Raw genomic sequence first — 12,006 nt, 5'->3', positions numbered from 1 at the left:
CTTATTGATCATCTGCTCTGTGTTGTTTTCTTGTCAGTGGTTGACAGTGAGGAAGACAACAGGACGACAAAGGAGGTTCTGGCTTTGACCTTTGTGACCTCAGACCAGTCGGTGTCAGAGATCAAGTCCCTTGCCTGTAACCATGACAACTTGACCAGCAACTACCACAACATCGCCTTCCTGAGAGTACCCATCGCTGAGGCCGAGTCTGACTTTGAGACACCGGACAATGATGATGATGATGACAATGACGATGAAGACGACAAGGATGAAGAGGAGAAAGATGATAACTCCCAAGTAAATATTCTATTCTATTCTATTCTGTTTTGCTGTAGCGGTTCATCTGCCCCTGACCTCCCATCTCATTTGTTGCTGCCCTTCGGCAACACGGCAACAGACACAGACGGTACCCGTTAGCAGCTGAGAGACACAATCAGCTTTTTAAGTGACTTCAATGTAAACTTGGGCTGCAACTAACTATTATTTTTATTTCCACATGACTTGCATGTAGAAATAATGTAACTTTTCAGCTTGCAAGTTCCTTCAGTGACATCATGTGACTACATAACCTAACATATTTATTGTAGCCCCAAACTCAGTCTTATCCTAAACTGAAACAAACTGTGACTGTTTCAGAGCATGAACCACTTATTAAAAAGTCTTTCTTGCTGCATCTCATATAGACTCTGAAGAACACCTTTTGCTTTAGTATCAGAAACTGAGGGGCGGAGACGAGTTGGGATGAAAACAAGTTGCGGGAATGTTGTTGTGAACAAGATCTTGATGATGATCGACAGGCTGTTTTTGGTGTTTCAGTGTAACGAGTCATCGGTCTGCAGCACTGTACAGAAACTTCCTGAAGTTCAGGAGGATGCAGAGGATGAAGATCACGATGCAAACACACCTGTGGACTGCTGCAGTGATGGTATGAACACACACACACACACACACACATGTGCACACACACACACACAAATCATAGTGTAAGAGACTGTCCAGTGTTTGTTGTGTTTCTAGGCTCTATCTTACACTGGTGCAGTTTTCATTTTTGCTGTTTGAGAGCAAACTGGCATGTTTTGTATCCTGATTTTGTAATCCTGTTATATGTAATCTGTTACTCCCTGAGCCTGATAATTCTACAGTAATTCTAATGTCTAACAATAATATATTACAATAATGTACCATCTGGTTCAAATGAAACATTTGTGTGTTTGTGTTTCAGAGTGTTACCGACGCTGTCCAGTCCTGGACATAGACACATCCCAAGGCAGGGGGAAGGTCTGGTCTAACTTCAGGAGAACCTGTTTCTCCATTGTAGAGCACAACTACTTTGAGACCTTCATCATTTTCATGATCCTGCTGAGCAGTGGAGCTCTGGTAAACATAATTATAGATTACTGATTTATAAATGATCAGTTTTTAACTCTAACATCAGTGTTGTGTGGTATTTTAATAGGCTGACTACTGTTCAGTTGTCCTGGATGCTGATTGGTCTGTTTGATCTGATCACGTGACAGAGAACCCCAGATCTGATTGGTTCTCAGGAATGTGTGTGGTCTCAGTACTAACCTGTGGAGACAACACGGCCGACAGCAGAGTGCTGATAAACTGACCACAGGGCTACTAACATAGCTGACATGGCTAACAGTGGACTACAAAAATGGCTGACATTCTCTACTACTAACATGGCCGCCACACAGGTGAGACTATCTTTAACAAACTCATCAGTTTTCAACACAGTCACACAACATTTAAAAACACTTGAAAAATAATAACATCATCATGCATAGTGATGAAATAAAAAAAATATGGTGACTTAACATAAAATTGACAGTTATTTTATTATCGATCAATCTGTCAATTATTTTCTCCACTAATTGATTAGTTTGGTCCATAAAATATAAGAAAATGTCCAAGATGATGTCCTCAAATGTCTTGAAAGACATTCAGTTTACTGTCAGAGAGGAGTAAGTAAACCAGAAAATACTCACATTTAAGAAGCTGAAATCATGAACACACCAAAATAGGACAATAACAATTTTCTTTCCATGCTGTGGATGGCTGCTTTGATTGGCTGCATGAGATCTATAAGGAGGAAATCAAAGGAAAATGAAGGGAAATCGTTTTGTGTTGATGTAAACTCATGCTGTTCTAAGAAGAATCATCAGGATAAAGACAGATCATCATCCTGGCTGGCTTACCAGTTATGAAAGAGTTGGGTGTTTCTGCAACTACAGGCATTTTTGACTCTCCAAAATTAGTAAAAAAAACAAAAAAACAAAAAACAAAACAACCTCTGAATTTTAATAGGTACTCAAAATTGCATGTGGTCATTAAAATGTTAATCTGGAACGTGTATTTATTCATGGTTTTCCTCATTTGCTCTTACCACATTGTAGTGTAGAGGGCTCCAGAGTGAACAAACAGGTGCTAACATTTGCTAACCTAAAATGTGATATATGACACACCAGTTGAGGTGCTGATGTCAGTGTTTGTTTGTGTGTGTGTGTGTATGAGAAGGCATTTGAGGACATCTACCTGGAGCAGCGTCTGGTCATAAAGACGATCCTGGAGTACGCAGATCAGGTGTTCACCTACGTATTTGTGGTGGAGATGATACTCAAGTGGGTCGCCTATGGCTTCAAGATATACTTCACCAACGCTTGGTGCTGGCTTGACTTCCTCATTGTAGATGTAAGAACACTTGCAGGAGTATATCATCATAGCAACCGCACTGTCTGTCTGTTGTGTGATGTCATCACCAGGTGTGTTATGTCTTACAGGTGTCTCTGGTGTCTCTGACAGCAAACATCCTGGGATACTCTGAGCTGGGAGCCATCAAGTCGCTGAGGACTTTGAGAGCTCTGAGGCCCCTGAGGGCCCTGTCTCGTTTTGAGGGCATGAGGGTGAGACAGGCAACAACTCTGATGCACAGACAGGCAGACAGACAGACAGGTTTATCCATGGGGGACCTGTCTGTCTGTCTGTCTCTTGTTTCATCTTGTTACTGCATTTTTGTCTTGTCATGTCTTTTACATAATTTTCAGCTAGTTTCCATCTTGTTATATTTTGTTTCATCTTTGTCGACGTCTTTTACGTATTTTTTGTCTTGTTGCGTCTTTTATCTATTTTTCATTTTGTTACATTGTTTTTGTTTTGCTATATCTTGTTATGTCATTTTCATCTTGTTACATCCTTTTCATATTATGTATTTTACTTGGTTTCTGTCTTTTTCACTTGTTATGTCTTTAATGTCTTATGTCTGTTATGTTTATGTCTTACTGTCATTTTCATGTTGTTATGTCTTGTTACATTGTTTTCATCTTATGTCTTCCAATGTCATTTTCCTCTTGTTACATTTTGTTGTGTTGGTTTGGCTTTGTTAAGTCTTCTTACGTCATTTTTTTTCTTGTTATATCATTTTTGTCTCGTACCTGTCTCTGTCTCTCTGGCTACCCGTCTCCCTGCAGGTGGTGGTGAACGCCCTGGTCGGAGCAATCCCATCCATCTTTAACGTGCTGCTGGTGTGTCTCATCTTCTGGCTCATCTTCAGCATCATGGGAGTGAATCTGTTTGCAGGGAAGTTTTATTACTGTTTCAATGAAACATCTGAGGAGATCTTTGACCCCGAAATCGTCAACAACAAAACAGAGTGTCTCGCTCTTATTGAGGCCAACTTCACGGAGGTTCGCTGGAAGAACATGAAGGTCAACTACGACAATGTGGGGATGGGCTACCTGTCGCTGCTGCAAGTGGTCAGTTTCAACATGTTGTTTGTGAGATATAAAAGGTTTAGAGTGATACCTGAAACAGTAAAATCATGAGTCAGTACAGGTTACAGTATCGAAACAATGAAACACCACAAGATCAATAACTCGGATATCAATATACCACTGACCTGACTGTGTGTGTAAGCTGACAAACTGACATTAAAAGCCCACACATGTGAAGTTTACTGTTCAGTTCATCTGTTTAAATATGACAACATTTCATCATTGAAATGTTCTGGTTGTTTCACCGTATACAGACGACTGTCTTACATTCTTATCTTTTATTTTAATGAACTCTTTTCTCTCTTTTAGGCCACATTTAAAGGCTGGATGGACATCATGTATGCAGCTGTGGACTCCAGAGATGTCAGTGCACCCAGAGTTCTATAAGTTCTGCTACTAATACTGGTACTAATACTGGAACCAATGCTGGTACTAATATTGGAAATTATACCGGAACTAATACTGGCATTGACATTGATACTAATCCTGGTACTAATACAAGAATTAATATCAGTAAAAATACTGGAACTGATATTGGAACTGATACTGGTACTAACACTACTTCATTAGAGATGTCTGTGGTGATAGTGATTCTGGTTCTGGTCCTTGTGCAAGTACTGGTCCAAACTTTGTTCAGACATATCAGCAGTAACTGATCAGGGGCTTCACCACCATCAGTTGTGACCTGCAGGTTGACTTCAGCAGAAAAGCTTTTTGTACAAATTTGTGTTTCTCGGTAACACAAATATAACAAACAATTGACTTGACCTGGTTACCATGCTTACTATACTATGTATGTGTGTGTGTGTGTGTGTGTGTGTGTGTGTGTGTGTGTAGGTGGAGTCCCAGCCGATATACGAAACCAATCTGTACATGTACATTTACTTTGTCTGCTTCATCATCTTCGGCTCCTTCTTTACCCTGAACCTTTTCATCGGAGTCATCATCGACAACTTCAACCAGCAGAAAGCAAAGATATGTTTCTTCTCACTGATGGTTTGAGCTGATCAGAAACACGATTCTGTTTCTCACCTGCTGTTTGTCTTCTTTCTTTACTTGGGAGGAACGGACATCTTCATGACGGAGGAGCAGAAGAAATATTACAACGCCATGAAGAAACTGGGCTCCAAGAAACCTCAGAAACCTGTCCCACGCCCCGAGGTCAGTCTGACCCCATGACGCTATGTAAATACACACGTCAACAGCTTAGGTCACGATACTGGAATTTCTTATTTCAGTACAATACCTAAAAAGAATTTATATTTGATGACATTGTCGATACCAGTGGAAAAAGCTTGTCTTGTCTATTTAAAGCTGGATATCCATCCATCTGTCCATCCATCTGTCCATCCATCTGTCCATCCATTCATCTTATCAGAAGTCGGGTCATGGAGGTAGCAGTTGCAGCAGGGGACCATTATTGATCAGTTATGAAATTATTATTAAATTAATTGCCATTTATTTTAATCAATAAATCATTTAGAGTCATTAACAGTCCAAATTCTCTGATTTCAGCTTCTTAAATATGAATATTTTGTGGGGGGGTTTTCACCCCTTTCTGATAGTTAACTGAATATTTTTGTGAGTTTGACATTTGAGTATGTCATCTTGGACTTTTGGAAACATTGGTCAACATTTTTCACCTTTTTCTGACATTTTATTGACCTACTGATTGATTAGTAAAGAAAAGAATTCACAGATTAATCAATAATGCATATAATTGTTACAGGAAAGACTTTAAATAGGTACAAACGTGGAGCACACAGACATACGTCTCCATGTCATTACATCTGGTTACATCTGTTGCATCATTTTGTGTCTCTTGCCGCATCAGTTTTTGTCTTGGCAGCATTGTTTTTTTTTTTTTTTGTATCTTGTTTTGTCTTCTTAATTCTTTTTTTGTCTTGTTACATTGCTTTTTGTCTTGTTATGTCTTGTTTGTCTTATCATGTCTCATTCCATCTTACATCTTATTAGTTTTTGTACATCCATGTGCTTCACATGTACATGTATTTTTAAACTGTCAAGATTGTGGCAGTATCAAGTTAATTGATACTCTGTTTTGAAAACATGTCAAATATTCAGTATCAATACTTATTGATATATCAATATTTTTGTTTTGACTTGGGGGAAGGTATAAAGTATTTTCAAGTCAAAAGGCTCAAGTCCAAGTGAAGTCATGAGTCACTGGTGTTAAAGTCCAAGTCCAGTTGCAAGTCTTTTTTTTTATTTTGAAATGTCAACATCTGTTTTAAGTTGTTCTCACTCGTTTGTTTGTGTCTGAACAGAATAAGTTCCAGGCTTTGGTCTTTGACCTGGTGACCCAACAGATCTTTGATATCTTCATCATGGTTCTAATCTGCCTCAACATGGTGACGATGATGGTGGAGACTGACGAGCAGAGCGCAGAGAAGGAGCTGATCTTGTACTGGGTCAATCTGGTCTTCATCATCGTTTTCACCATCGAGTGCACCCTGAAGGTCATCGCACTCCGCCAACATTACTTTGCTGTGGGTTGGAACATCTTCGACTTTGTGGTCGTCATCTTGTCCATCGTAGGTGAGTCTGACAGGTGATGTCATTGTCTCATCTGGTGATGTTATTGTCTAATTGTTTCTATGACGAGTGTTGATATTGGAGTTCTTGTTTTTGGATTGTTAGGGTTCTTGATCATTTGAAATATTGTTGTTAGGGTTCTTGATATTTTGGAGTATTGATAATGAGGTTCTTTATGATGATGAACAACTGATCTGTCTTGTTCTTTCCTCTCTTCAGGCCTCCTCCTCGCTGACATCATTGAAAAATATTTTGTCTCGCCCACACTCTTCCGTGTGATCCGATTGGCTCGTATTGGCCGAGTCCTTCGCCTCATTCGTGGAGCCAAGGGGATCCGGACACTGCTTTTTGCCCTGATGATGTCACTTCCTGCCCTCTTCAACATTGGCCTCCTCCTCTTCCTCATCATGTTCATCTTCTCCATTTTTGGCATGTCGAACTTTGCCTACGTGAAGCGGGAGGCAATTATCGATGACATGTTTAACTTTGAGACATTTGGAAACAGCATGATCTGTTTGTTTATGATCACAACGTCTGCTGGGTGGGACGGTCTGCTGAGTCCCATCATGAACCTGCCGCCGGATTGTGACCCCAACATTGAGAACCCAGGAACGCTGGTCAGAGGGAACTGTGGCAGCCCGGCCATCGGCATCGTCTTCTTCACCACCTACATCATCATGTCCTTCCTGGTGGTGGTCAACATGTACATTGCCATCATCCTAGAGAACTTCAATGTGGCCACAGAGGAGAGCACTGATCCACTGTGCGAGGACGACTTTGAGATGTTCTACGAGACCTGGGAGAAGTTTGACCCTGATGCCTCACAGTTCATACAGTACAGGTGAGTCCCACCCATTCACCGTAATCATGGCGGCCATTTTCCTCTGATGTGGTCGTTATTTTGTTCTAAGCTAACATACCACTAACAGTACATACTTTGAGAAGAAAATGGCCGCTGTGTGAATGTGGAATGTGTTGATCCTGGTCCTAGTCTGTTCTGGTCCACAGTGAATTGTCAGTGTTCTGTGACACGCTGAAGGATCCTCTGAGGATCCCCAAACCAAACACCATCAAACTGATCCACATGGACCTGCCTCTGGTCCCTGGAGACAAGATCCACTGTCTGGACATCCTGCTGGCTCTCACAGCACAGGTGACATCATCTGACACTTACTATATGTAATGTTTGTAAGTTAAATTGTGTCTATTCTGTTCTGTTCTATTCTATTCTATTCTATGTGTGCAGGTTTTGGGTGATTCAGGAGAGATGGACGCTCTCAAAGCGAGCATGGAGGAGAAATTCATGGCCAACAACCCCTCAAAGGTTCTGTTATTCTATTCTATTCTATTCTATTCTATAATTGTCGGTAACACTTTATTTTAAGGTGCTTGTAATTTAACGTTAGTTAATCGGTACTAAGGCCCATGTACAATGCTCATTACCATGAATATATGTTAAGACTTTATAAGTGTTAGTAACAGCATAATAAACATGTTTATTGTTAGATTATATGACATTTATAAGCACTTAAAAGAAATTTGTCAACAGTTTAATAATAGTGCATAATAAAGGATTAATTAACTTTAAGAAGTACTGTTTTCAGTTTAGTGCCAACAAAAAGTGCAGTTAATAAGCAGCTCAAAAGGGCCTTATTACCTATTAACTAACATGTATTACAGGCACCTTAATAGTGATGTCTACTTTTATGTATTATTGATTTTGTTGACACTCTTAATGTTACATTACTGTCACATGTCCTGTTGATGTAAAAACTTTACAAACATCTTTAACTCTTGAATGTCTTGGTTGTCGTTCAATATCATTGGACCGTCAGTGGTTCTGGATGATGTCTGTTGAGACATATTAGATGAGGTGGAGCTCATTCATTGGCTCATTGTCACAGGTGATTATTGTTTCCTTCAGGTGTCTTATGAACCAATCAGCAGCACTCTACGGAGGAAACAGGAGGAGGTGGCTGCAACGGTGATCCAGAGAGCATACAGGAAACACCTCCTGCAGCGGACGGTCAAACTGGCGTCCTACAAATACAGAGAGAAGACGGAGGGACGGCAAGATGAGCAGGCGCCGCCAGAGACAGAAGGACTTCTCTGTAAACGGATCAGTCTGCTGTATGGACACGGTGAGGACACGGAGGAGGACCCACCCCCCCGAGTGGAGCTTCAGAGTGAGTTTCTCCTCCATGCTGCTCCTCCACTCATTATCCCCGACTTCCTGCGAGATGAGAACCTGAGAGAGTCAGTGGTCTGATGTGGACTCACCTGTGAAAGGACACATGGACTCTCCTGTCTGTTAGCTTCAGCAGAGTGACACGTCACAGCAGAGACAAGTTAACGAGGACTCTGACGTGTTCTGAGACTGTCCGGCAACTCTGAGCTCTCCTTCTTCTTCTTCTTCTGGCTTTGACATGAAAGTGTTTGACGATTGCATCTGTTTTTGCTGAGGCATTCTGGGAGTTTTGATCTTCTCATTAAGTCATTAAGTCTGCTCATACTCTGTACAATTTGAGTCCATGTCCGACTTGATTTCTGAGCCTCACAACTCAGTTTAGAGTCAGACTGAATTTCAGTTTCATCAGGTGTCATTTGGCGTGCAGCATTCTGGGGGAGCGAGGACCAATCAGCTGCTCTTATGAATGATAATGTTGGTGGTCATTGTTGAAGCAGAGCCACGAGTTGATTCCCCGATGTCAGAGCCTTTTTATCTGACTGTACCTGCACCAAGTGACAAACAGAGCGTCTGTTGCCATGGAGACATGACACATTGTCATGTGGATGCAGAATATGGACGACTAGCTTACCGCAAATTCTCTCTGCTAAAGTTTAGACACACAGATGATCAAGGCAGCATGTCTCTGTCTTGTTCGCATTATTGCTAACAGACTTCTACCTGCCTCACAACTTTCAAACTAATCTTTATTGACAAATCACAACAGTCAGAACAGTCTGCAGGGCTGACAGGACGTTTTATTTTCTATTTTACACGTACAGTGTGTAGGTTGATCAGATCCAAACAAACCCAATGTGAGAGGTCATCTTAAATTTCGATATTGAAAAATAAACATTCGTCCTCTGCCGATCAGCTCATAATAACTCTGAGCTTTGCCTTCTGGTTGATTCAGCAGCAACAATAAGGAGGTAGATTCCCAGTTTATGCTGTTGCTCCATTTCCTTTTCTTTGTGGTAGTTAATTGCGCTTAAATCTGCAGAGCCTGTGACTTGCAGTTCTTCCTCTTTGGTGTAGTGTTGTTAAGATAATGACAGATGAACCAGCAGTTGGCCCATGTGATGATGGCAGCCTTCCCTGCTGTCTTCACAGCCACTGGATAAAAGCCAGAACTAAGAGTCTGTCCTCTGGTGGTTTGCATTTTGAAAACTACAGCCAATCAAAATGTGGGACACGACATGACAGCATGAGCCCAGCGTTGTGGCGTGACGATCGGACCACACAATAAGACCATAAATCACACGTCATCTTTTCAGTCATACAGTTGGCGCTGGATTAATCTACAACATTTATGAAATTGTACAGTGTTTGAACAACTTTACACTGATTCAGGTTATTATTACCTTCATCTGTGAGTGGACACTGTTCCACACCAGCTCATTCTGGCAAGGTAATGAGACATGACAAGGTGACTTAACATAAATTATATAACACGTAAGTAACAAGATGTATCAAGACAAAAGCGATTCAAGACCCAAAAATGACATAAGAAGACGTAAGAAGATGAAAACAACGTAACAAAATTAAAAACGTAACAACAAGAACAATGTAACAAACTGTAAAAAGACATAAGATGTAAACAACGCAGCAGGTTTAAAAAGATGTAACAAGATGAAACAAGACAAAAACTAATAAAAAAATAAACATAACATAACAAGACATAACAAATGGAAAAAGATCAAACAAAACAAAAGTGACAAAAAACAGAAGTACAAAGAAGAAACGACGAAAATAATACAACAAGAAAAAGAAGATGTAATAAGATTACAACAATTTAATAGATGTACCAAGACAAAAATAAAAACAATGTAACAAGACGTTACAAGACGTAACAAGACGTTACAAGACGTTACAAGACGTAACAAGACGTTACAAGACGTAACAAGACGTTACAAGACGTAAACTACTTAAAAACCTTAACAGTTGAAAACAATGTAAAAGACATAAGAATGTGAGACAGACAGAGACTCTGGTGGAGTCAAGGTGAGGTTCAGTTGGACAACTTTTTAATTTTTATAGTTTCATTTCAGAGTCTAAACTTTTTCACTTTCACTGCAGTAAACAGGTTGAATCAGTACTTCTACTTTTACTCGAGTATCTGTACTTGTACTGCAGTAAAGACTGAGAGGACTTTTGACATGTCCATCCATTTGTGTTCCCAGTTGGTGATGATGAACGTATTAGATAACTCATCACCATGTTGGCGTGTTATTAATATGTCACACCACTCTGGTCCTCACGTGTCATCAGTTTCTGGCTGGTTGTTCCGACACTTCAACGTTCACTGAAACTCATTGCAGCAGACGCTTTAAAAAACGACGACGACGTCGTCAAGGTGGTGACGGCGCGGCGGCGTGAAAACTGACCTGAACTCAGAGCAGCTGGTCACACTGACAGCTGGTTCTAAATAATGAAACTGTGTCAGCAAGTGAAGAATAAATGTGTTTGATGCACTTTAAGTGAAGTGATTAATTCATTTAAAAAATGATCATTAATGATTGATTTCATTTGCAGCTTTTCTTCAGTGAGAAGATTTTTTTCTTTCTTTCTTGTAATTTTCTATGATATATATCTGTATTAATATTAATCTGTGCAGAAATCTCTGTTCAGTTGCTATTTTTCATCTTTTGTTTCTTTAAGAATTTACTCGGAGAGACGAAGGCCCAGTTCCAATCCGGTTCCTACCCACTCTCACCCATAATTTACAAATGGCGCGGTTTTGCTCCGTCACGCACGCGACTTCAATTTCCACCAGCAGCGTTTCAGAAGCGTTTCAGCAGCGGAACGTTTTGTCTTGTTTTCGTCTGATTATGTTTACTCGCTCTGATTTTGTTGATGAAGTCCTCTTTCCTTGCTCTTTGTGCTTCTACCATCAATAAACAGGCTACGTAGTTAAATTGTTTATTTTCTGTCTGTCTTTATGATCGTGAGTCTGCACGGGGTCTTTTATTTTGAAAATCAACCAGATTCTCCCCAGTTTCCTGTGCCTGACTTCCTACCCGTTAAAAATAGGCTTGCTGTGTATCCTCTTTGGAGTGGAGCGCCGAGCTGCTTCTGGGACGCTGCTGAGACGCGCCGCGGCGCTTCTGGTGTAAATTACAGCATTGACTAGAATGGAAGCGTATCTTCCGCCGCGGCGTAGCCGTGATGCAGCACAGCCGTGATGCGGTATAAATTAGAGGTCAGTCTGTTTGTGCTCCTCTAATACTGTGTGTATTTATTTAACTAAACATTAGAATATTTATTATTATAAATACAATATACAATAATATATATTTAATTATAATCTCTGTCATTGTGAATGTTCCCTTTTCCATCAGAGAAAGGTGAGGACAGACCCTCCATCTTATTTCAGTGAACCTCCGCAGACACCAGTGTGTAAAGGCTGGACTGGAACTGGGCTGAACTGGGTTTGTCAAACTGATTTCATGT

The 12,006-nt window shown here is 40.5% G+C and overlaps 1 protein-coding gene across 2 annotated transcripts in view; it reads left to right on the top strand.

Annotated features, from left to right (window-relative positions):
- The window catches only part of scn4ab (sodium channel, voltage-gated, type IV, alpha, b), a 35,174-nt gene extending 24,311 nt beyond the window's left edge, over positions 1-10,863 (top strand). Inside the window, exons 18-31 of one of the 2 annotated variants that reach the window (XM_084743462.1) lie at positions 38-297; positions 817-925; positions 1,223-1,377; positions 2,521-2,694; positions 2,784-2,906; positions 3,471-3,755; positions 4,083-4,136; positions 4,611-4,748; positions 4,830-4,934; positions 6,062-6,332; positions 6,549-7,170; positions 7,338-7,482; positions 7,576-7,653; positions 8,254-10,863. In XM_084743462.1, the coding sequence (XP_084599588.1) occupies positions 38-297; positions 817-925; positions 1,223-1,377; positions 2,521-2,694; positions 2,784-2,906; positions 3,471-3,755; positions 4,083-4,136; positions 4,611-4,748; positions 4,830-4,934; positions 6,062-6,332; positions 6,549-7,170; positions 7,338-7,482; positions 7,576-7,653; positions 8,254-8,598 (2,864 nt within the window). In that variant the 3' untranslated portion in view covers positions 8,599-10,863. Of the gene's footprint in view, positions 1-37; positions 298-816; positions 926-1,222; positions 1,378-2,520; positions 2,695-2,783; positions 2,907-3,470; positions 3,756-4,082; positions 4,137-4,610; positions 4,749-4,829; positions 4,935-6,061; positions 6,333-6,548; positions 7,171-7,320; positions 7,483-7,575; positions 7,654-8,253 lie in introns of those variants that run through there. The other variant, XR_014772392.1, reaches the window with a different exon arrangement.
- Positions 10,864-12,006: the final 1,143 nt, after the last annotated feature.

This window comes from Lutjanus erythropterus, chromosome 19 (genome assembly GCF_056507025.1).
Source record: "Lutjanus erythropterus isolate fLutEry1 chromosome 19, fLutEry1.hap2, whole genome shotgun sequence".
Lineage (NCBI taxonomy): Eukaryota > Metazoa > Chordata > Actinopteri > Lutjaniformes > Lutjanidae > Lutjanus > Lutjanus erythropterus.
This window is presented reverse-complemented; position numbering and strand designations above follow the sequence as displayed.